This window comes from Littorina saxatilis, linkage group LG8 (genome assembly GCF_037325665.1).
Source record: "Littorina saxatilis isolate snail1 linkage group LG8, US_GU_Lsax_2.0, whole genome shotgun sequence".
NCBI classification, from domain to species: domain Eukaryota; kingdom Metazoa; phylum Mollusca; class Gastropoda; order Littorinimorpha; family Littorinidae; genus Littorina; species Littorina saxatilis.
In genome coordinates, this window is record NC_090252.1 from 32057377 (window position 1) to 32083609 (window position 26233).

General features: G+C 40.9%; 1 protein-coding gene across 8 annotated transcripts in view; it reads left to right on the plus strand.

The window, feature by feature from the left end:
* The window catches only part of LOC138973315 (uncharacterized), a 35484-nt gene extending 11291 nt beyond the window's left edge, over positions 1 to 24193 (plus strand). For 2 of the 8 annotated variants that reach the window (XM_070346039.1, XM_070346041.1), the window contains exons 8-11: positions 17651 to 17740; positions 18225 to 18329; positions 19622 to 19756; positions 21767 to 24193. In XM_070346039.1, the coding sequence (XP_070202140.1) occupies positions 17651 to 17740; positions 18225 to 18329; positions 19622 to 19736 (310 nt within the window). In that variant the 3' untranslated portion in view covers positions 19737 to 19756; positions 21767 to 24193. Of the gene's footprint in view, positions 1 to 6115; positions 6387 to 10442; positions 10507 to 11168; positions 11310 to 12975; positions 13180 to 13785; positions 13861 to 14391; positions 14519 to 16507; positions 16580 to 17648; positions 17741 to 18224; positions 18330 to 19621; positions 19757 to 21766 lie in introns of those variants that run through there. The other 6 variants (XM_070346035.1, XM_070346038.1, XM_070346037.1 and 3 more) reach the window with 6 other exon arrangements.
* The last annotated feature ends 2040 nt before the right edge of the window (positions 24194 to 26233 follow it).

Genomic DNA, 26233 nt, shown 5'->3' on the forward strand with positions numbered 1-26233 from the left:
GTGTCCGGGGTCTACCTGAATATGCCCATTACATTTGAAGCAGATCTATCGAGAACTTTGGCCGTGCATCGCAAACACACACACACACACACACACACACACACACACACACACACACACACACTGACACACACATACACACACACACACACACACACACACACACACACACACACACACACACACACACACACATGCCTTGTCCGTTTGGGGAAAGAGCACTTGAGAGTAGGATGTTATCAGTAGGACGCATAACGCAGGAATATGTTCATTGCATTATTCACGTTACATTATATTTAATGCTTGCTCACACACTCATCTTGTTTAGCCTACTGCATATCACAGTGTATCTGACCTTTACACTAACATAATACAATATGTTCAAAATTGCTGCATAAGCCTACAGTGTATTGTTGTAATAATATTAAACAATCTGATACTATTAACATATACGGATAAAATATGTAGTATCTGCTTTCATAATATGCTAACATCAGTTTTTTGCTGTGTACTGAATACATGCATCCTTTACCAGAGTCTTGAACATGCATAAACTTCACATAAGATACTTACAATGTGCATTGACCATGACAAAGATGCAGATAAGTTGCAAGGCCCCAAGATATATCAAGCTTGACACCCGTTCCATTTTCACGTTCTCACTGTCAACTCTAGCGGGCAAATGATAATTTTGTTTAACAAAACTACACGAACGATGAATCAGCCGCATGTCAGTTGAAAATGTGTTTTTAGTTATTTCCTTAATAAAATAATAAAAACATTAAAAAAACAAGTCGCGTAAAGCGATATTACTACATTTAGTCAACCCTTCGAACTCACAGAAGGAAATTGACTGCACCGCATTTTTTCACGGATATAATATAATCAATAGTTGTGTTAGTTTCATACCCCGCGACCGCACTGTCGCGTTTACGCACAGAAAGTGACAAGCCAGTATAGCACAGTAGCGTATAGCGCTACACAGGAACACTCGCTTTTCTCTATTCTTTTCAACTTCCTGATCTTGTTTTCAATCCAAACATAACATATCTATATGTTTTTGGAATCAGGAAATGATAGAGAATAAGCATCCTGAACTCAGGTCAAAATGAGTTCGGCTCATCCTCTCCCTGACAGGATGCCTTGAATTTCCTTGTCTGGCAAGGAAACCGATTTGTATGACATATTCAGAGCTTTTTGTAATGTATTATTGATATAAGCAGATTCGCGATCGTCGATAAGGATTTTTCATGGTGTTTTGTAATTTTTAAATTACAAAGGAATTGATATTTTGTAACCGTCTCGCACTCAGACAAGGCGGTGTGATAGTCCGACTTAGCTTTTTATTCACCATAAAGTCAATCGCATGGCAAAAAACCCTGAAACACATGTAAATAAAATAATGAAAACGTGGTGTTCCAGTACAATAAAGTTCTAAGATTGTAAATCAATAATTAAATAGTTTACCTTATTTGATTCACATTAACATTAAAACAAATTACGGCTCTCACAAGTATACATATACATCAAATATTCCATTTAGTTCAGCAACATTGCTTCACTGAGAAATCGATACAAAACGGCATACACGTAAATATTATATGTATACAATGCAACCAATTTACAACATCAACATGTGAATCTGACATGCTGAGAATAATTTAACATGAAATCCATTCTTAAATAAAGAATGTCACACAGCAATAATAAATATCGCATACCTCAAAAATACTGTAGTCGTAGTTATAGGCCGTGAAAGGTGGATGCAGCGCCTAAAGGCAGTCGATCTGCTGGCCGATGTGAATGCGTGATATATTGTGTAACAAATTCCATCTCACACGGCATTAATAGGTAACATGCGCCTTGAGTCGCCTTGTGTGGTGAGATACGTGCGCGATATAAATCCTCGTAAATAAATAAATAAAATAAATAAAAAATATGTTAGACAGTTTCAAGCGAGCTATTTTTCGCGGCTGTATGTACTGTGCAAACAACTCTAAATATGGCAAAAGTGTCACGTGATAATCAACCGTTTGGTTTCGGCGCTCACTGGAGCAGACGATATTTTCTGTAACCAATTGACAGTGATGAAACCATATATTACGGTCTCCTTCCGGCAGCAGTCCCAACAGTTCGACTTGTTTTGACCTTAGAACGATGTCTTTATCATAACTGTGAAGAACAGAACGGAGATCACTGTCCCCAATAAACATGCCAGAACTGTGCCATTTCTGTTTTTTTTGCTGGCAAGTTTGGCAAAGCTGGCCATAACAAAAACAATACTGGGCCAATTATGGTTTGGCAACTAAGGCCCAGTTATTGCTTGCCATTACTGGACCATCTATGGCATTCCAGTAATACTGTCCGCCAGAAAAAATCCTTAGTTGGCCCACTGTTGGCAAGCCATTGATGGCCCAGTGCTGGTTTGCCAGCAAAACGCCATAGGTGGGTTTTTGCTGGCACGCCATCAAAGGGCCAATGCTGGTTTATTGCCGGTGTAGGATCCGGTCCGGTCCCCCCTCTGAAGTAGTCCCCCGGGGGACCAATTCGTGGCAAAAACTGCTCTATAATGGTCCCCCCTTAGACATCCAGCCTCGTTTTTCTTGTTACAATGTTAGTAATGTTACCAGCAATTTTAGAGAAAAGAAAGGAAAGAATCAGAGACTGGTTTCATTTCTTCTTATCAGTATTTATTTATTATTCATTTTATTTCATGTGATTTTTCTTTTGAACGGCATTATAAATCAGATCTATTTTATTTTCTGCAAAATATAGTCAAACAAAGAGATTGCTGTCTGTGCACTACATAATACCGGACGAAGATATAGATTGAAAATGGCTTGAATGCCTAAGAAAAACGAGGCTGGATGTCTAAGGGGGGATCATTATAGAGCAGTTTTTGCCACGAATTGGTCCCCCGGGGGACTACTTCAGAGGGGGGACCGGACCGGATCCTAAACCGGGTTAACCAAGCAAGAAGATCTGGGACAGCACAGCAGTATGACTTTCTCTCGTGGAGTGACGTAATCTACAAACAAATGTCGAAACAGCTTGACGTCACTCGTAATGATGACGCATTGTCAACTAAATCCGGCCCGCGGTGGTTCTGCAGATGTCGGCTTATTTGTTTTGCATTCAAGGAATTTCCAAAGCACCTTCTTCGATTGCAGTACGCGTCCGATCTCCTCCGGCTAGAAGCAAGCGTGGTGAGCAGGTCGTCGCAACGGCGCTAGTATCTTCTTGTTCTCCACCGTTGTCGGTCTTCTTTTCACCTTTCTTCTGCTGGACGTTTGAGTCAGTTCGCAAAATATAATAGATTGTAAGAAGTCGTCCTCTCTGTAAGAAAGCCTCTGCGCGTGCGTGTGTATGTGTGTGTGTGTGTGTGTGTGTGTGTGTGTGTGTGTGTGTGTGTGTGTGTGTGTGTGTGTGTGTGTGTGTGTGTGTGTGTGTGTGTGTGTGTGTGCCTTTTTCCTTTCTTTGTGTGATTGAGTTTGTTTTGTCTCTGTCAAAAGAAAAGCACCTTAGGCATAAACACCATAAGCTTACTTGTAACCAAACAAATTGCAACTTGTGAATGTCGACATTGAGTATGTGTCTATTCACTCCAGGACAAAGATTTGTGCAAGTGTCTGACTGCCCAACTGGATAAGATGCAGCGCGCCTGGGTCTCAGTTCCTGATAGAAACACAGATCAAAATACATATTCCCGTTCACCCCTTCCTTCTGCTTGGCGTTCGAGTCAGTTCAGAAAATATGATAAATTACAAGAAGCCGTCCTCTCTGTGAGAATGCCTGTGTGTGTGTGTGTGTGTGTGTGTGTGTGTGTGTGTGTGTGTGTGTGTGTGAGTGTGTGAGTGTGTGTATGTGTGTGTGTGTGTATGTGTGTGTGTGTGTGTGTGTGTGTGTGTGCGAGTGCTGTTTGCTGGCATGCGTGCGTGTATGCTTGCGTTTGTGTGTGTGTGTGGGAAGTGAACAAGAAACATTCCTGCCTTTGGTCATCATGTCTCGAGTGTGAAATTCGGAACGCTGCACAAATAAAATAAAACAGTGAGCAACTGAAAACAAAGCGGACGTTTCTGTAATGCTTCGAGAATGAGTCGTTGCTGTTCGGAAGCTTTACATTTGTTTTTTAATCTATATTACTGTATTGTTGTTGTGCCCGCTATAACTGCGTTGATGACGATATTCTGTCAAAACCACTGCCTTTATTTGCCAAATAAGTTACACGACAAAATTAATGTGGTTAGCATTTCAATTGCATTTTACTGATGAATTTGACAATTACGTATATGTATTGCTAATGTACAGCTTGACGGCATTGACCTTTGTTTTATTTGTGCACGTCTTGCCGCCAGCATGGGTTGAAAAGTCCAAGTCCATAGATGTGCTGTATTTTGTCATTGTTATTACATTCACAGTAAAAATGACAAAACAAAGCATATTTATAGACTTTCAACAACCATCTATGGGCTAACAAGACTGTGCAGGTAGAGTACATGAATAGAGCCGTCATTCTACCAGAATCAGTGGTATTGGTATATTAACTGTAACTTATTGGCATTTTGCTGGCAATGGTAATGGCAGAAATATGGCATTTTGCCGGGCCACTACTGGCCCGGTAATTTCAGCAGGTAAAGGGCCATTAACGGAAAATATAATTATGGGAAAATGCGGGGTTTTTTATGGACCTAAAAACCGGCTAAATGCTGGCAAAGTGCTGGCAAAATGCTGGATAAATGCTGGTTTTTTGATGGCAAGCCATCAATAAGCCATCAAATAAATGATGGGTTTTTGCTGGCAAATTGCTGGCAAGCCATCAAAAAGCCATCAAATAAATGATGGGTTTTTGCTGGCAAATTGCTGGCAAGCCATCAAAAAGCCATCAAATAAATGATGGGTTTTTGCTGGCAAAATGCTGGCTTGCCAGTGATGGCCCATCAATTTTCCAATGTGCATACGGGTAATATGCCAGCATTGGGCCATCAATGGGTCTATGATCGCAGTAGTTCTGGCAACTGGCCATTTTCGTCTCGCGAACACTGATCTCAAATTTAGAACAGTGCTCGCGAAAAACATATGGCAGATAACTCTGTATTCTTTTTTTGATAGATTCGCGTAGGACTATAGCGTCCGGTCAGAGAGACAACTGGCAATAGCCGTGGAGCGATGCTTAATAATGACAAAATAAGATACAATCAATTTTGGATTGATTGCTCAAATTTTAATTCGAATTAGAATGTTCATATTTTTATTTTATTGAGGCTCGTTCTTAATACAAATATAACATATCTATATGTTTTTAAAATCAGGAAATGTTAAATAATATGAAATAGTTTTTGAATCGATTATTATTAAAAAAAAAGTTTAATTGCTCATTTTAGATATTTAATTAGCAAATTCATTATTCAATTTGTAAGCATCCAAGCTGAAATGCAATACCAAAGTCCCGGCTTTGTCGAAGACTACTTAACCAAAATTTCAAGTTATCTGATACAAATATGAGGGTGTGAAAGTGCCGTTTCAACTTTCACAAAAAGCCTGATATGACGTCATCAAAGACATTTATCGGAAAATGGAACATGTAGTCCGGGGATATCATGTGGACAAATGTTTATGTTAGGTTTCATGAAGATCGGCCCAGTAGTTTTCTCATAATCGATCTTCACGCACACACACACACACACACACACACACACACACACACACGCACGTACACCCACACACACACACACACACACTGGCACACACACACACACACACACACACACACACACAGTGACACACACATACAAACACACACACCCCCGCTCACGCGCGCGCTTTACTTTCCCTGAATGAAAGTCAAAAACGCTGAACTCAAGCAAACCATAAGCACAAACACACACACACTTCTTCTTCTTCGCGTTCGCACAGTGTTTAAAATCGATATTTCGACCAAGAATCAGGCGCAAGCCAACTACTGAGTCATAGGGCCAACAAACATGGACTTTTTCGTTTAGATAGAGTAACACACAAGTGTTTATTGGGTATTCCCATCTAGATAGAGTCAAAAAATCTATATACCCGGAAATTGAGTTCAGGTTAAGCCAAAATAGTTCATAGGGAATTCCCGTTTTTATCGAACCCAGCAACCGTTTTTGTAGCTTGAACAGGGTGATCATTGAACGACGAGTTCAATTTGTTTCCTGCGGCGCTTACATTGTTGGACAACGTGTAAGGCAACACTGCTTGTGTGCGTGGACATATTTAGAGGACACATAAGACAGACAAGACAACAGCAACAGCGACAACGAGAACAACAACACAATCGTTAATCCACTGTCTTTACCACAGAACAAATTTTGGATACTCGCCAAGGCAACGTTGGAAGAATGTTACAACAAAAGGTGAGACATGATATATTCAGTAAATGTGTGTGTGTGTGTGTGTGTGTGTGTGTGTGTGTGTGTGTGTGTGTGTGTGTGTGTGTGTGGGTGGGTGGCCGGTGGGTGGGTGGGTGCGTGTGCGCGCGCGCGCGCGTGTGTGTGTGTGTGTGTGCCTGTGTGATCGTGTGTGTGTGTGTGTGTGTGTGTGTGTGTGTGTGTGTGTGTGTGTGTGTATGTGTGTCAGTGTGTGTGTGTGTGTGTGTATGTGTGTATGTGTGTGTGTGTGTGTGGGGGGGGGATGTCTATGTCTAAAAAAAGAAAGATGGCAGGTTCTTGCATTCACTGATTATCGAGAAAAGAAGTAGGCCCCTAAGATTATTCGGAGAACTGTGCAGTGCAAGGGAAGTAGTATTTTCCGAAAACAGGCCGGGTAGACGAAACCCACACATGACCTACAGGGCGAAGCATGATTTCATAGCCCCATATACCCGCCGGGTTTCCCGATGACTAGGCTCTTTTCCGGTTTCGCACATGACTACATTCTATGCATATAATATGCTCTTTCAATTATACACGCCTGCTGTTAAATGAGTCATAATATTGCAATGCTAATTGAACCGCGACCAAGATGTTCAAGTCAATGTTTACTATACTTCGCTTAATAGTATACATTGATGTTTCAGTTCTGATTCATTTTGCTTGAGAGCTGAAACGAACTAATGTTATTGTTTTTTCTGTTCACCTCTATATAATTGCCTGATTGCTTTGTTTACGTGACGTTCGCTGTATTAAGTTTTAGATTTGATTTGATTTGATCATGATGTTAACGTATCACTGCGAATGGTAAGGGCTCAGGGACTCTCTTAAGCGTCTCTCTTTCCTTTTTCCACAATTCGCTTCCTGCAGAATGTCTGAGGAAAAACACACCATTGTACAGAATTTCCAAGACCCTTGTCAATCACTCAATCAATATGAGGCTTATATCGCGCGTATTCCGTGGGAACAGTTCTAAGCGCAGGGATTTTTTATTTTTTATTTTTATTTTTTATTTTATGCAATATATATCGCGCACATATTCAAGGCGCAGGGATTTATTTATGCCGTGTGAGATGGAACTTTTTTACACAATACATCAAGCATTCACATCGGCCAGCAGATCGCAAGCCATTTCGGCGCTTATCCTACTGTTCACGGCCTATTATTCCAAGTCACACGGGTATTTTGGTGGACATTTTTATCTATGCCTATACAATTTTGCCAGGAAAGACTCTTTTGTCAATCGTGGGATCTTTAACGTGCACACCCCAATGTAGTGTACACGAAGGGACCTTGGTTTTTCGTCTCATCCGAAAGACTAGCACTTGAACCCACCACCTAGGTTAGGAAAGGGGGGAGAAAATTGCTAACGCCCTGACCCAGGGTCGAACTCGCAACCTCTCGCTTCCGAGCGCAAGTGCGTTACCACTCGGCCACCCAGTCCCTTGTGAGCACGTTGACAGAATATGTTGTAATGAACGACTTCGGGTGTAATTACATTCATATTTGCTCAACGAATTAGGCACTTAAGGGTGTGTGCTGTTATTCATTGTATAAAGGAGTGCACTGGAAGATCTGACTTCGTGCATGAGTGAAAGAAAAAAACCACGAAAACGTTGCTGGTTTAGTAACACGTACAGCCTGTAATATAATCAATACCCTGTGTATATTTACGATGGTAATCGATACACTTTAGTCATAATGTGAATTTCATTTGCATTAAATTTGCTTTTAAGATTTAAAGGGCACAGTCCTCCCCGTCGGTTCACCATGTCTGACCTGGCTGTTACACGGGATAAGACCATCCGCTGACTTGGACACATACCAAAACTCAACACTCTAACTACTACCTTTGTTTTTGTTTTGGTTGATGTGTTACATTTTTGAAAAGCTTGTGGTTGCTTTAACGAAATTAATTCATACAAAATCCATCTCTGCACAGAGAACATTTAGGCTGCTGATTTGTGTTCTTCTTCTTCTTCGTTCATGGGCTTAGACTCCCACGTTCACTCATGGTTTTTTTTAGCACGAGTAGATTTTTACGTGTATGACCGTTTTTACCCCGCCATTAAGGCAGCATACGCCGATTTCGGGGGAGGCATGCTGGGTATTTTCGTGTTTCTATGACCCACCGAACTCTGACATGGATTACAGGATCTGTTCCGTGCGCACTTGGTCGTGTGCTTGCGTGTACACACGAAGGGGGTTAAGTCACTAGCAGGTCTGCACATAAGTTAGCCTGGGAGATCGGAAAAATCTCCACTCTTAACCCACCAGGCAGCAGCGACCGGGATTCGAACTCACGACCTCCCGATTAGGAGGCCGATGTCTTGCCACCGCGCCACTGCGCCCGATTTGTGCTATGTATCCAAGTGAAGGGATCGATGGTCTTTCCCGTGTAAAAGCCGGGTCACATCTGAAATGGTGAGCCCACCTGTTGTCACGAGAAAGAGTATGTTTATTTATCCTACATACTTGAGAGAGACACCCGTGAGATGATAATCGTTCAAATCACACGTGTGTATATCATGTAAATGAGGTCATGTCAAGCAAGTCTGGCAGGGACCTGTTTTTTCCCACTGCTTATGATGCCAAAGTCACCGAGACAAACGTCATTATAGAAACACAAATTGCGCTCGCTAATAATTACCCTCGATGAATCTGTAGAACTAACACGTCACGCCACACTTTCAGAGTGACGTTTCTTTGCTTTGACGTAATAGATTGCACGAGGCTTTAGAAGAGATCGAGGTTCCAAAACAAGCGTCTTCAATTTAGCTGCCTCGAATGCAGGACACTTTCAGTAAAATACACGTAAGTACAGTATGTAGGATAAACAGAATAATACATGGCTTGCTGTGTCGTACCAGATTTACACTCGTTGCTTTTTTCAAATAGTGAACAGCTCGCTTTCGCTCGCAGTTCAATATTTAAAAAACAACTCGTGTAAATCTGGTACGACACAGCAAGCCATGTAGTATTCTCTCTTTGTATGTGTGTAGCTACAAGTTAGGCTTGCTAGTATTCATGCGACAGATCAGGATTTTCAGTACAGTTAAGTTTGCTTGTGTTCGCCAACCACATTTTCACCTCTAAAGATCAGGAGTAACAAAACACACACAGACAGGATGTGCAACGAGGCAAAGCCAAATAACACATTATACCTCGATACCTCAATATCTCATTCAAAGTCAGAACTGTTTGACTCTTTCAGAAGGCATTGCATTCAAGTTCTCCCTAGCTTTTTGCGTGTCTCTAACATATTGTGTAGACATAAGGCAGATAACGAGCAAATGAAGAGTACAGCCATTCACAATGGAATACATATGAACGTATGCATGTATAAAAATATAAGAAACTACAGCACAGTTGACGCAATTTAAACGTGGTACTAATGAACATATTTGTATTTTGTTTATTAATGTTTGTAAATGGTACAAACTAAAGGGGGGGGACAGTCAGACTTTAACTTTGATCAACTTACCTATGCGCCTTCAACACAGCGCTTGGCACTCGCTTTGTTAAAATAGCATTCAAATTTAAACTCCGCTGACTCTGCATTTTAACCTAATTGGTAAAATACGCCTAAGTAAAAAATGCTTGGTTTCACAAACACGGTCTTTAAAAAAGAGTGTTGATTCCATATTCCTGAACCTGCATGTTCACTTTTCGTGATGCTTTGTTTATCTTTAGTTTCACTAAGAACTCTCATATTTGGACAAACAGAGATATAGGCTACTTACAAGTTAAAATACCAGAAATAGAAGTTGTCCGTGTTGCCAACACACTGCAGTTGTTTCTGTATGTTTGTTTGTTTGTGTGTTTGTCTGTGTGTTTGCATGTTTGGTTGATTGGTTGATTGATTGATTGATTTTAATTTGTGCAGGACATCATCATTTTATAAGCCACATTGGTCTATCCAGAAGTGCCTTTATAAGTAGGGCAATGGCAAATCGCTTGTTACATCGATGCTTTTTCGGCAGCTTAATCAAGACGTGTGTTCAGATTCCATGCAAATGCAAGCCTCTTTATGTGTTCCAGATTGTCACAAACCTGGTGTTGCTACAACTCATTATTTCATCTCAATATCTTGTGATGTCTGAAGGTGAGAATGACCCCTTTTCTTGAGATATTAAGATATTTTAGACCCACTTGTTATCCTTTCAACAGAAAATTCAATTGAGTTCAGTTGAAATTGAATTACATAATTCTGGGTGTATGTTTCTGTATCTATCGTTATGTCTGTCTGCCTGCCGGTCTGTGTGTCTGTATGTATATGTGTGTATGTGTGTGTGTGTGTGTGTGTGTGTGTGTGTCTGTGTGTCTGTGTGTGTGTCTGTCTGTCTGTCTGTGTGTCTGTCTGTCTCTGTGTCTGTCTGTGTGTCTCTCTCTGTCTCTGTGTCTCTCTGTCTCTGTCTCTGTCTCTGTCTCTCTGTGTCTCTCTCTCTCTCTCTCTCTCTCTCTCTCTCTCTCTCTCTCTCTCTCTCTCTCTCTTATTTAACTTATGAGAGTCATGCTCGCTGCATAGTATTGTACTTATATTTTTTGGCGAACAGTAGACGCAGATCAAGAGTGGCATCGTTCTAAGAGATATGTGTCAAATATCGAAGTCAAACACAAATAGCATTCATGTATTGATAAAGTTGAGTTGGAATTATTGTTACAAGAAATGTTACGAATTTCGGCCAATCGCCTAACTAAAAGTGTTAGTCCTACAAAATACAAAGTTAAAAAGCAAACGTTTAACCCAGTCTCTTATTTCAAAAGAAACTACCGTGACGTGTGTCGCACCATCTGTGAAAGAGGGACAACCAGGCAAGTTGACCTGCAACTTCAACCTCGATCTCAGCAAGCTGGATGACTATATTGCAACGGTGGAATTCTATCGTACAGGACAAAACGGTCCAAGTACGTACCAATAGATGTTTTGTGTGTGTGTGCGATTTGCTGTCTTTTTTTCTTTTTTTTTTCTTTTTTAACTCTGTCAATATTTTCAAACGCTGTGGCATATAGTTGCGCACCTAACAATGAGTCAAGAAACATCACGCACATGTCAGGCTTAGTCCCGCGATCGCGGCGAACAACTAACTTTGGTGTGTATTCCACTACCCTTCACAATCCTGACACAGTTAGTTTCGAACATCATCTGTTGCAATTTCTTGTTTGTATCCATTGGTTTTGGGAGACACACGTACGTGACACAAATTGGATACCTTGATCTTGTTGTATGTGTTTGTTGTTGTTGCTGTTAAGCAAAACTAGCCACACACAGGCTATTAAGCTTACAGTGATTCAAATTCAAAAATAAAGTTTTGTTGCTGGATTTTACCTTATTATTCCTGGAATGAAAACATGTTTTCTTGAGCAGAGCAATGACCAGTAACTGTATTAATACATACATCTACATTGGTAAATGAACACATACATGATTCCAAATATGCATTGGAAATATAATAAATGCATGAATAACTGAAGAAATGAATGGATAAAGCAATGAAAACATAGATACATGCAGAGTGACCCAACATAGTTCCACCCACACAAATGCTAATACATTCTTCATAATTAATTATGTTGACCGAATTACTTCATATTAGGTGTACATTAATTTCAGCTCATACGTGCCCATGTAGGTCAAATAATCTAAGTTGTGTGCTGTTTCGAATAATACTTTTGAATTCAGGGATCGGCTCAACAGTAAGAGGTTTGAAATTGAGCGGTGGCCAACTAACCCGTTGGATAGGCCCTCCAGATTGTTGCCTTTGGAGTTACTTGAAGGACCTACAGTAATTATACCATAACATACCTTAGACAATCGGTGACTTGAAGACATCAAATACAGGCAGGATCCGGGCATTTCACATGGAGGAATGCGTGTATGTCATTGATGAAATGTGTGCTCACTTGCGCAAGTGTGACTTTACAACAAAGGGGGTCATTTGAGTTTAGCAAATATTTGTATAGTTGTGCATCAACTTCAGTTTGTTCACGACCATTTCAGAATGTTTCCTGTAATTAGGTAAAATGGTCTGACTTTTACCGTAGGCCCTATCCCCAAACTGTGTTCCAAATTACCCCTCCGAAATTGTCAATCACACAGACGCTTGCTTGTGAAGGGATTGCCCAGAACCTAGCTGTAACTGCTGTCTTCAGGTCACCGATGATCTGGGGTGGAAAGGTGTGTTTTTTATACTCGCACATTTCGATAATTCAAAAAGTAAAAGTCTGGGGGGTTTAAATAAGGTAAGTATGGCTTCCGCTCAATGTCAAACCTCGGACTGTTGACTCTATCTTCGAATTCGGAGGGGAAAAACCCGTTAAAAAAAAACACACACAAAAGTCAGAGCATTTGCATTGACATACAATCTTGCTACTTTTTGGACAGATGTAGAAGCTATAAAACATGTTTTTGAGAGGCTTGTTTGTCACTCTGTACAGGAATACATAAATGAATCAATGAGTCATTGAATGAACAAAGACATTATTAAGGAGCTGGAATGTGTACAATCCAAGCTGCAAGTAGTGTACTTACTTCTAACACCATGATAATGCATTGCCTGGCTTAATGTTTCAGTTCAAATCATTGAGTGTTACTTGACTCAAGAAGCAAAAGGATGTTCTGGCGTGAAAGAAGGTCATACATTTGATGGAACTATCGACACTCATCTCCGCCTCGACATGACAAACGTTTCCACAAGTAACGTTGGGAGCTATATGTGCAAGCTTTCATCAACTAAGTTCAAACCAGAGCCACTACCGTGCTCCTTCAATATCGCTGGTGAGATTAAATGCACACAGCTAGATGTAATACAACTAGTCAAAACCTGAGATTTCCGATGCATAAAAAACTCCCAGTAAGCTGAAAAATATCCTTTTTTGTCCATTTGTCACCTAAATCCCGTTTTCCCCATTACTTTCACATTCTTCTCATGTGAAATACATATCAAACCAGGAAAAAAGTTCAAGAACCACCTGCCGCTGTTATTTTAACAAAAGAACACATTTGTGGATTGATAGTCTTATATTTGACATTTGATGTTTTTTTTTCTAACTTCTGAACAGTATTTGTACACCCACATCTTACACATCTCATCCCCTTCCAAAAATACGTTGTAGGATTTGTGTACGGACGAAAAGAACCTAAGCGGATTCCTTAAATCTGTGATTGGTTCTACTTTGTTTTGATTTGATTTGACCCCTTCTACTTTTGTCTTACCTTCTATCCGTGTTTTCTTTGCTATCCTTCATTGCGTTACATTTTTTAAATGTTTTTTAGACTGCCAAAATAAAATAAAACAATGTCTGAATTTGCAATTTATAGCAGCATCTTTCACAACGTACTTAACATGTGTATACTCGTATGATAAATTGATTTGTATGTCAGACGCGACTACACCAGGCCCAGGCTCAAGGAGGACTCCAGCTACCACGTCAGGGAGAGTTACCCGGGGAGAAACTGGTAATCATTTTCATGATGATAGTTTTCTAAGAAAAAGTATGAGTTTTACATAATTATCTTGATGTGAATGCTAAACCGCAATATGATAAATATGTTGTTGACAGATGTTGAGAACTGGACTTGATTTAAAACAAGCAGCAGGGCCGGACTAGGTAAGTACTAGGCGGGGGGGGGGGGGGGGGGGTCACAGATAGGGGTCCAGGGGGCGAAGCCCCCTTGAAGCGGAGCGTTTTTTTGATGTGTCTGGAGGGAAAGGAAGCCTCTCCTTGAAGGAAAAAGGTAAATTCGACAGCAAGCAAGGGTGAGAGGTGCGATTTCTCCTCGGATTTCATGATGATCCCGATGCACCCCCCCCTCCCTCCCCCACAAAAAAAAGCGTTTGGGAGGTACATGCTTAAGCCAGGGGGTGGGGGGGTTGGGCAACCCCTGTAACCCCCCCCCCCCCCCACTAGTCCGGCCCTGAAGCAGCCATATTCCCTGGTCATTATTGACTGTTACATTAACCATGTTTTTGTTTCAAAATGTTTACAGCATCCCCCAGTAAAACATCAGAGAGTGTGTTTCCCTACATTCCTGTTGCCGTTGGAGTTGGAGCTGCGGTAATAGTGACTGTGGTTGTTGTCATCACTATCATCATCTGTAGGAGGTATGCAACAAGGTATTGTCGTAGTTGTTGGAATCAGTAATATCGATCACTGTGTTATACAACATGAAATAAGGGACTGCAGGTGAGAGGAAATATTATGAGTTATTTCTAATATGCTGACTGTTAGCAAATGATAACAGACATGTCGAGAAAAAAAGATATCAAGCATGAGCCATTTAGGCGAATGCTGATATCGTTTGTGAGACATGTCTGTTATCTTGCTAACAGTCAGCAAATTAGAAATAACGGTTTTATTACCGTTTAATTCAACCAAAAGAAATTTCGAAGCGACCCTGCGAATTAGACAGAACAGCCGCAATGGGAACTTAAGTGCTCCTACCTGATTATGCCTGTCAGTCAAAGAATTCTCGTGACCTGGGTCAGCCAATCAGAGTAACACACCTGACGTGATGAATATTCACAGGTCACTAGTCGTTGATGCTGCTGTTTTTGGGTGAGTACATTTGTATTGTTATGATGTTGCGCTATATAAATGCTCATTTATTATTATTATTATTATTAAATGCGTTTGAAACACAACAATCTCGCAAGATAAACCATGTCGAACATGCGTTTCGGTTGTTTCGCTTTTTCTTGTTGAACAGAGAGCGACAGATTTAGAACCGACTCCAGACGATGGGAAATGACGTAAAGATACATTTGAGGTAAAGCGAGTGACGCAATTTCACTTGATTTTTCCGAACTTTGATAATTTAGATTTCAAGTGAGAGGGTCGGCATGGCACACTCGGAGGATGGGCGGTGCCTTGCTGTTCCGTAAAGCACCCACCGACAACACTCGCTTTTCAGTATTTTTTTAAGATAAAGGGAGTATTATCTGACAGCATTTGAAGTGTCTTTCTTTAGAATAAATCACTCTGATATTGTTGATTGAAATTTTACTTTGTCTTGTTAATTTTTAGCTTGCTAAACTAAAAGGGTCCCTGCCTGAACGTTATCATATTTAGAGGGTCACCTAGAATCCGTCCTGATTGGTCAAAAAGCCATATGGGGCACTGAATTGGTAATAAAACCAGATAACACTAAAAATGTACTCAACAAAAAACAGCAACATGAAGGCATACACACGAATTATTCGTTGATGTTGCTGTTTGTTGGTGAGTACATTTGTATTGTTATCTTGTTCACTGCGTTGGTGACGTTTGAGTGTGTGTGTCTGTGTGTGTGTGTGTGTGTGTGTGTGTGTGTGTGTGTGTGTGTGTGTGTGTGTGTGTGTGTGTGTATGTGTGTGTATGTGTGTGTGTGTGTGTGTATGTGTGTGCGTGCGTGCGTGCGTGTGTGTGTGTGTATGTGTGCGTGCGTGCGTGTATGTGTGTGTGTGTGCGTGTGTGCGCGTGTACTGTGTGTGTGTGTGTGTGTGTGTGTGTGTGTGTGTGTGTGTGTGTGTGTGTGTGTGTGTGACTTTCCGTTCAAAATGCAAACTAAAACTAAGTTGGAGTGTGACATATACTTAAAACGATGTGCAGTTTGGTAGCAACTGCTTTATTTATTTATTCGTTTGTTTGTTTGTGTGTTTGTTTGGTTGATGTGCAGTTTGATAATAATGTCAATGTAAGTAAGTTTGTCTATGTCTGTGTTTGTTTGGTTGATGTGCAGTTTGATAATAATGTCAATGTAAGTAAGTGTGTCTATGTCTGTGTTTGTTTGGTTGATGTGCAGTTTGATAATAATGTCAATGTAAGTAAGTGTGTCTATGTCTGTGTTTGTTTGGTTGATGTGCAGTTTGATAATAATGCCAATGTAAGTAAGTTTGTCTATGTCTGTGTTTGTTTGTTTGGTTGATGTGCAGTTTGATAATAATGTCAATGTAAGTAAGTTTGTCTATGTCAGTGTTTGTTTGTGTCCATATGTGTCATCACGAAAAGAGCATCTCGTGCCTGTTGGTGTGAATGACATTTTTGTTCACTTGATTCATTCGCTAGCTTTATTGCAACAATGCCTCCATCACATTAAATTCACGTTTGATTTGTTCTGTATCTAGAAAGAGACAGCAAAGTCGACCTGCCGAGGATGCGGAATTTCAGAAACTAACCGACACAAGTATCAACTACAGGTATGTAACTGTGTAAACATAGTCTGCATGTTGTCTCAATGACCGGCACGGTTGGCCTAGTGGTAAGGCGTCCGCCCCGTGATCGGGAGGTCGTGGGTTCGAACCCCGGCCGGGTCATACCTAAGACTTTAAAATAGGCAATCTAGTGGCTGCTCCGCCTGGCGTCTGGCATTATGGGGTTAGTGCTAGGACTGGTTGGTCCGGTGTCAGAATAATGTGACTGGGTGAGACATGAAGCCTGTGCTGCGACTTCTGTCTTGTGTGTGGCGCACGTTATATGTCAAAGCAGCACCGCCCTGATATGGCCCTTCGTGGTCGGCTGGGCGTTAAGCAAACAAACAAACAAACAAATGTTGTCTCAATGTGTTTACACGGCACACTCCTTTTGGCGTAAACAGTCAGGCCCATTATCTCAGATCTGGCCAGGCTTTTACATGGGATAAGACCGTCACTCCACTTGGTCATATGCACACAATTAACTGCATGATGCTCTCTCGATGCACAGTGAAGAGAGAGAGAAAAGAGAGAGAAAGAAAAAGAGAGAGAGAGACAGAGAGAGACAGAGAAAGAGAGAGAGAGAGAGAGAGAGAGAGAGAGAGAGAAAGAGAGAGTGGGTGAGAGAGAGAGAGAGAGAGTGAGTGAGAGAGAGAGAGAGAGAGAGAGAGAGGGGGTGAGTGAGAGAGAGAGAGAGAGAGAGAGAGAGAGGGTGAGTGAGAGAGAGAGAGAGAGAGAGAGAGAGAGAGAGAGAGAGATGGTGAGTGAGAGGGAGGGTGGGGGATGGGGTAGACATAGAGACAGACAGACCGAGACAGTGACAGAGAGTAAGATACATAGACAGACGGAGAACAAGATGCGAAGGTTGTGCACGAACAAAATCGTTTTATATAACGAATATATTCAACGGTTTAATACTTCATTGTAAGCAACTTCCGTAAAAGGATGTGATTTTCATAAAGAGAGTAAGGTAATGGGATATCTTTGTGGTTTGTAACATCACATCACTGCGTGAGGTGTGTGCGCACTCACTGTCAGCAACCAAATTCTGTATGAATCATTTTGTTTATTTGACAGTAAATCGGCAGTCAATACTACAGGAAAGAGTGCGCCTGAAGACGACAATCCTCCACCAATACCTGAAAGGGCTCCAATACTTCAGGATACGTATGATCATGTTTAGGTTTTTTTTCTAAGTAAAGGCTGGTACTTAGTAACACACACGCACACACACACACACACACACACACGCACGCACGCACGCACGCACACACACACACACTGTCACACACACACACACACACTCACACACACGCACACATACACATACACACACATACACACACACACACACACACACGCACGCACGCACGCACACACACACACACGCACGCACGTACGCACGCACGCACGCACACACACACACACACACACACACACACACACACACACACACACTCACACACACACACACACACACACACACACACACACACACACACACACACACACACACACACACACACACACCGACACACTCACATTGTGAACTATGGGAAGAACCACAAGAGTGAAAATTTAAAGAAAAGAAACTGGTGCAAAGAAAAACTAATTTCACTTCAACATTTCTAATAATTGCCTTACTTACCAGGTTGTATGATGACCAATGGAGAGGGGAGGATGGTGATGAACAATTCATCAATGCAACCGATGCAGAACCTCCCCCGAAACCTCCTAGATCCTACGAACTCCTCAGGTAAGGATGAGTCTTTACGTGATTTATATAGAGTAGACAGTGTGTTATGTGAGACAGACAAATGGACAGACAAGACTGTAGCGTGCAAATGCCATGATAGAAAGAAATGTACGGTTAAATCAAGCGCAGACAGACACACACCGACACACACAGACACATACACACACACACACACACACACACACACACACACACACACACACACACACACACACTGACACACATACACACACACACACATACTAAAACATACACAAACATACACAAATATACACTGGCATCACACGTCTCTGTCTCTGTCTCTGTCTCTGTCTCTCTCTCTCTCTCTCTCTCTCTCTCTCTCTCTCTCACACACTGACACACATACACACACACACACATACTAAAACATACACAAACATACACAAATATACACTGGCATCACACGTCTTTGTCTCTGTCTCTGTCTCTCTCTCTCTCTCCCTTTCTCTCTCTCTCTCTCTCTCTCTCTCTCTCTCTCTCTCTCTCTCTCTCTCTCTCTCTCTCTCGGCATAGTAGTGGGCTACACAAAAATAAAATCAATTTGTATGAAACATAACTTCAAACGGTCGACATATACAATAATATGTAATGATCTAACCCGCAGCACCCAAGAAAATACAATGTATAACATGAAATACAAATTTAAACAATTCTTGGCTTGAAATTTTACATGTTTTTGTTCTTGAAGATTGATGTACTCTGTTAAAAAGAAAAAGAAAAAAAAAATCGGTTCTTAGATTTCCTTTCTTTTTGTGTGTCCTCCTTCATCTTCGTTTCCAACCGTGTTCGTTCTGTGTCGCTTTTGCTTTAAGTTGCCTTTGGTGTTTGTTTGTTCGTGATCCTGATGAAGCTTTTATAAGCGAAACATTCGTATTGTTTTCTACTGTCCTCGTATCGGTGAGTACATCATTTTTTTGTTTATCTCACCACAGTCACTGTGTTGTTTAAAGTGTTCTCCACCGGCACGGTTGGCCTAGTGATCGGGAGGTCGTGGGTTCGAACCCCGGCCGGGTCATACCTAAGACTTTAAAATTGGCAATTTAGTGGCTGCTCCGCCTGGCGTCTGGCATTATTGGGTTAGTGCTATAGGACTGGTTGGTCCGGTGTCAGAATAATGTGACTGGGTGAGACATGAAGCCTGTGCTGCGACTTTTGTCTTGTGTGTGGCGCACGTTATATGTCAAAGCAGCACCGCCCTGATATGGCCCTTCGTGGTCGGCTGGGCGTTAAGCAAACAAACAAACAAACAAAGTGTTCTCCTGTTCTTTCAGCCACGAAGATGACGCAGCAGGGAAAGAAGAAACCGACGAAACAAAAGATCCTATGTTGAAAGAGGATGCTGTGTCCGAGCCTGTGGAAACAACCAATCCTCCCACGACGCAATAACGCGCTACTGTCATTTGAGGGTGAGCATGTGCACTAACAACAGTAACGTAGGCAACTGTTGTCCATGAGAACATGTCTGTGAACTAGTATGTTTCATTTTTCATTTCATTTTTTCATTTTCATTAGGCCAAAAAAAAAAAAAGGTGTGGTTACGGTAACATAGCAAAAAAAAATAGGGTAGGTAGGTAGGCAATCACTTTTTTTTTTTTAACTTTTTTTTCTAATGTGTACAAATTAAACCTACTTGACAGGGAAATAAGTGTGCGACTCGGGCGCTTTCGCTTTCATTGCGTTTTTTGCACTCGGTTTTTTTTTTTTTTTTTTTTTTTTTGACAAATGTAATAAAAAGTTATAGGATCGGCCCCTAAAAATAGGGTAGGTCGGGTTACCGTAACCACACCTATTTTTTTTTTAGGCCTTACTTTATTGTCCCATCGCTGGGAAATTCGGGTCGCTTCCTCCCAGTGGAAAGCTAGCAGCAACGGAGTCGCGCTACCCAGGTGTCTGCGTGTTTAGGTGTATTCAGCCACCTGCACTTATGGCAGAATGACCAAGGTCTTTTACGTGCCATTGTGATGACACGGGGGTGGGACATGGCTTCCGTCTCTGGGTCTGCACATAAAGTTGACCCGTGTCCGTCCCGGCCCGAATTCGAACCTGCGACCTTCCGATCACAAGTCCACGTTTCCCATCCGCATATAAGAGTAACATTTTTACTGAGACTGCACTCTTGAAAAAAACCCATAAAAACTAATCATATTAACCTTATTAGCTCAAGCGTGAGGAATTACAGTGGTTGAGCATAAAACAGCCGAGACGCTACCACATTACGAACATCTAAAACCAATTTCTAATTAATAACACTATTGGTATTGTATGGACACATAAATCATGTGTTGGTTAGAGGTTTATCCGACGAGAAAAAAATAAAAAACAACGTTCATACTTTTTATTTCATTTCTGCCAACCAGTCAAATATACTGTTCATTCCAGTCATGGTTTCGTAACGTTGCACTTGCCGCTTCACGAGAAGAAACAGACTCAAATGATTTCAAGCAGGTGCACACCGAGACACACAGTCAGGCCACGCGAGTGAGTGGTCTCCCCTGGGCCACATACTTAATAATTATACTGTTATGCTCCTGACCTAGGAATTGTATTTCAGTTCAGCAAACTCTTACATCTATGTTTCAATCTATTGTTGTTCTTAAATCTGTATCCATGCGTTAGCTATTGACGACTTTTTCTTCTCCTGGGGAGCCTCCTCTAGCCTCTGGCCGAACGTTTTTTGTTTGTTTTTGTTTTGAAGTCATTGATGTACTAGATCTGTTAACTCTAAGACACTTTCTACCCCACCTATGTTGACCTTTTGTTTTTAGCCGAGACCAGCTGTGCTGCAGCAGGTCACTCAGAATTGTAGTAATTGTGTAGTAACTGTGTATCAACACGCTGGCATGCAGGCGTTATGTCTTCTGCGTTCTTGGGCTGACGTACACTCGTGTTTTTGCACGAGTGGAATTTTACGTGTATGACCGTTTTTACCCCGCCATTAAGGCAGTCATACGCCGCTTTCGGAGGCAGCATGCTGGGTATTTTCGTGTTTCTATAACCCATATAACCCACCGAACTCTGACATGGATTACAGGATCTTTTCTGTGCGCACTTGGTCTTGTGCTTGCGTGTACACACGAAGGGGGATAAGGCACTAGCAGGTCTGCACATAAGTTGACCTGGGAGATCAGAAAAGCGACTGAAGCTAACAGTTTGAGCGAATATATCCGTACCTGGTCAGATAGATCCAAATGAATGGGTACATAATGTATCCGTACCTGGGAGACAATGAGTTACGACAGTTACCAGACTCGGAGATATGCTAACCGAGTGCATCAACCTCCATTCAGATGCCCCCCCCCCCCCACACACACACACACACACATTCACATACACACTCATGTTCTTGTTCTTATGTTGGAATATAATATAATTTAACTATGATTTAATCTATGTCCAATACGTTAATTTCTTTTCAGAAACATTGAGCCTGATACATTCAAGAACCATCTTTGTGTCTTCAGACACAACTTGAGGATTACATACAACTGCCGGTGAAATAGTCAACAAGCCTTGCTGAGCTCAAGACAAAATACTCGATCACCCCGTGTATTCAGGTGGTTGATCTTCGTGGACTCCACAGGATCACACCTTGTTATGTTCCATGGTTTTGAGAAATTGCAATCACTGAAAAAGTTATTTTCATGTCGCTGTAGTATCGTGAATAGCTTCTGTAAGTTTCGTATCTTTCGAGTTGAATTGTTAGAAACCTAGGTGTTGATGTATTCAGAAGCTTGACGTTTCTAATGTAAAGAAAAAGGCGAAAATACAACATTTAGTCAAGCTGTCATCCTCACAAAATGAAACTGAACGCACTGCATTTTGTTTCTCATCAAGACCCTATACTCGTAGCATCGTCAGTCCACCGCTCGTGGCAAAGGCAGTGACATTGACTAGCCAGAATAGCGCGGTAGTGGTTGCGCTAAGCTGGATAGCACGCTTTTCTTTTTCTTTGTTCTTGTTAACTTTCTGAGCTTGTTTTTAATTCAAACAATCAGAAACCGACAAGGAATAAGATAAAATTGTTTTTCGGAAATATATTTTAAATCATAACTTTTATATTTTTAATGTTCAGAGCTGGTTTTTAATTCGAATATACCATACTTGTTTTTGGAATAAAAAAATGATGAACAATAAGATGGAATTGTTTTTGGATCGTTTTATAAAAAAAAATATTTTTAATTACAATTTTCAGATTTGTAATGACCAAACTCATTAATAAAATTCTAAGCCTCCAAGCTCAAATGCAATACCAAAGTCCGGCCTTCGTCGAAAATTGCTTGGCCAAAATTTTGATATATTTCAATGAAAAAGCCGGATATGACGTCATTAAAAACATTTATCGAAAACAAGAAAAAAAACGTCTGGGTGATATCATTCCCAGGAACTCTCATGTGAAATTGTATAAATATCGCTCTACACACACACACACACACACACATACACACACACCACACACACACACACACACATACACACACACACACCACGACCCTCGTCTCGATTCCCCCTCTATGTTAAAACATTTAGTCAAACCTTGACTAAATGTAAAAAGGAAATAAATAAACAGAAGCGTGAATCTGATTGTTGCTTACTAAGCACCTTTTGCTTTAGCTTACGTCATTAAGACACATTGCCCTAATGGAATGTCAATAAACCCTTGTTCGCTTGCTATATGTTTCGGCTTCCTTCTCTTCAAAGTAAACATATACCATGCATGCTCACACTTATTAGGGCAAGTGGGCAGCCAATTGCCATACAGAAACAGTATTAGTTTACAGTATGTAATGTAAAATAATCACTTCAAACGTCCACTGTTCAGATGTCCTGCTGTACGTGCTTTCTTGCAGTCAAGAAAATATCAAACCTACCCATTAAAATTGCCTGTTATACAACATTAGTATTCGCTAATGCAGAGGCCCTGTATTATCACAAAAAAATACATTCAGTGTTATCAGTAGTGTTGATAAGTCTCATGACATGCATCTTCATATCTATTTTGTGTTATAAATAGAATGAACTGATTGATATAGGTTGATAATGTGTTAAATTCTTCATGCATTCATTCTTTCATTCTTTCATCCATGTATTAACTCATTAGTTCATTGATTTGTTCATTTATTCATTCATTCAGTCAATCATGCAATCATGATTTCATTTATTTGTTCATTCATGTACTGTTTGTGAACTGAGTTGCACTATCTGCATTGCATGTGATATGTTAAGGGAAACAACTGTCATATGTTTTTGTTTTGTTTAAAGTGTTCTCTTATATGATGTTTTAAGGATCAGGTTAAACTCCCTAAATCAGTTTGTTTTACAGTTGTCTGAATATTAGTTCCTATGTATCCGACGTTGCTATTAATTCCTCAAATGTGGCTTGTGAATAATTATGCCCATGTTGATGTGCCATCTACTTCTGTAAACAGTGCCAAATGCACGCGTCTTGCTATCAGACAACAGAGAGCATTGTCTTAATGGCAAGTTAAAAAGAATAATACATATTGGACGTAATTTGCTGCCTTTGCGGTATTATGTGTTGTGATTACGATAAACAAAACAAGAATAGTACGTTATTAGAACGTGCATCGTTTTGACAAACATCTTACAAGCAAGCTTTGCCGACAATTGTCTGTGTCATAATAGTATTGCCGGCCTGTCTACCGAAAAGACCAATGAGTCGAATTACTGTAAATATATAACAGTTGACCTTTTTTTTTTCTTGTTCTTTGTTAATAAATGTTCCAGTAGCCTACCGTTCTTGTTTTTTGATTCTGAATTGTGGAATGTTAGCCGTCTATCGGTTTTTGGATTTGTGATTACGATCAATAAATGTTGTCCACGTTCATATCAGTGTTGTTGTGTGTTAAACATGGATCAGCAAAGAGTGTCACAAGGACTAAACATAAAAGTGCATGCCAGCTTGAAAGAAGGCTGTTTACTTTTCTAACAACCTTCATGTTTCGTATTGTAAGTCAAATCAATTAAGTTTGTTGTAAGGGCTGCTAACAAGATCATTTCATTCGACACTAAATTTCCTACTGTGATATTACACGTACACATTTTGCGCTATAAGAATAATCAATTGAATACAGTGTGATGTAATGACTGCTGAAAACAATAACTGCACGCGAACTTGTCCTGCCTTTCTATGTGCCGTTTAAGTTGTGTGTTGTGAGCATGTTCTTTAACCGTTGTTGCAATACACATCGATTTGTGGGATGATTTTTGAGGGGAAACAACCACACACTTAATTGTGTTTCCGGTATTATTTTTGTTGCGCCGTCCCTGCAGGCATACACATAGCAACTTGATTGTGCTGCTCTGTTTTTTAAGCATTATTGGGCGGGGAGACAGCACAATCGGTAGCGGTGCTGACGGGCGCAGTGGCGTGGTGGTAAGACGTCGGCCTCCTAATCGGGAGGTCGTGAGTTCGAATCCCGGTCGCTGCCGCCTGGTGGGTTAAGAGTGGAGATTTTTCCGATCTCCCAGGTCAACTTATGTGCAGACCTGCTAGTGACTTAACCCCCTTCGTGTGTACACGCAAGCACAAGACCAAGTGCGCACGGAAAAGATCCTGTAATCCATGTCGGAGTTCGGTGGGTTATGGAAACACAAAAATACCCAGCATGCCTACTCAACGAAAGCGGAGTGAGCTGACTATGCTCTCAGAGTATAGTGTGGGGAACCCAAATGGGCAAACGAGCTCACACGTAACCAGAAAATTCTGGAACGCTGAAGAAGAAGAAGAAGAAGGTAGCGGTGCTGGTTGAAACCAGTTATAGCTATCAACGGAGGTTCGATCCATACGTTCGGTCAGGGATTTAATTCCCAGAACTAACTTAATTGTGGCAGACTCTCCTCGGTTTCCGAACGCCCCCGGCCCGCGTGCACGCATGCCCACGATAAAGATGCTATGTTCACAGCAAAAGTATAAGGGCTTAGAAACAGGAATGCACGCATGCAGGAAACATGTCGCGTGAAGCGATATAAACACATTTAGTCAATCGTGATCAAACTATAAAGATCAATAACAAAAACAAAAAAGTCATCGCTAAAGCTACCTTCAGATAGTCCATACCTGTCAAGCTCTTGTGGACTCTCACCAAAAGATTTTGCTCACAAAACCATAAGTTTGCACCAAAAAGCATAAGACAACGTGCAAAACTGCAGACGTCGTTAGATCTATCACCACAAGAACTAAATACATGCACACATACACACACAAAAACAAGAAATCAGCCTTATTTTTCACACAATAAAAAAAAAACATTTTCTCAACACTGAACTGCACTGTTTTATGTAATTTTGAAAATGCAAAGCATGTTTAAATGTAAATTGTACCGAGAATCACCTAAATTGTACAAAGACGGCACACGTCCAACCAGACACACATTTACACCCCTCACAAAAATTTCACCAGAATCACCACATGATAGTAAAGGCACAAGACAAGTGTGTTATAACAACAGTCATTCATTGAGCACAGTGATTCAATCATGAATGGAAACCCCCACCACAATGTGCAAAAGAGAAGATTTTAGCCAAACAGAACATGTAAAACACACAAGTTACAAGCCAGAAACTCATGTGTGTCTCAACAATCAAGGACAAATACCAGATCAACAAAAATATGACATGTGAATGCTTTAGTTTGAGGTCGCGCATGTTCTAAAAACAAGTCGTATATAATTATGATCGGTTGTGACAAACATCGGGTGCCAACTTTCGCTCTCTACCTCTTTGAAAATGCATCACAACGCCCTTATGTTTATTTATATGGCTTCACACTTGGTACAACGTGAGAAATTACTGTGTAGATACTAGAACAACAAAAATATGACATGTAAATGCTTTAGATTGAGGTCGCGCGTGTTTTAAAAACA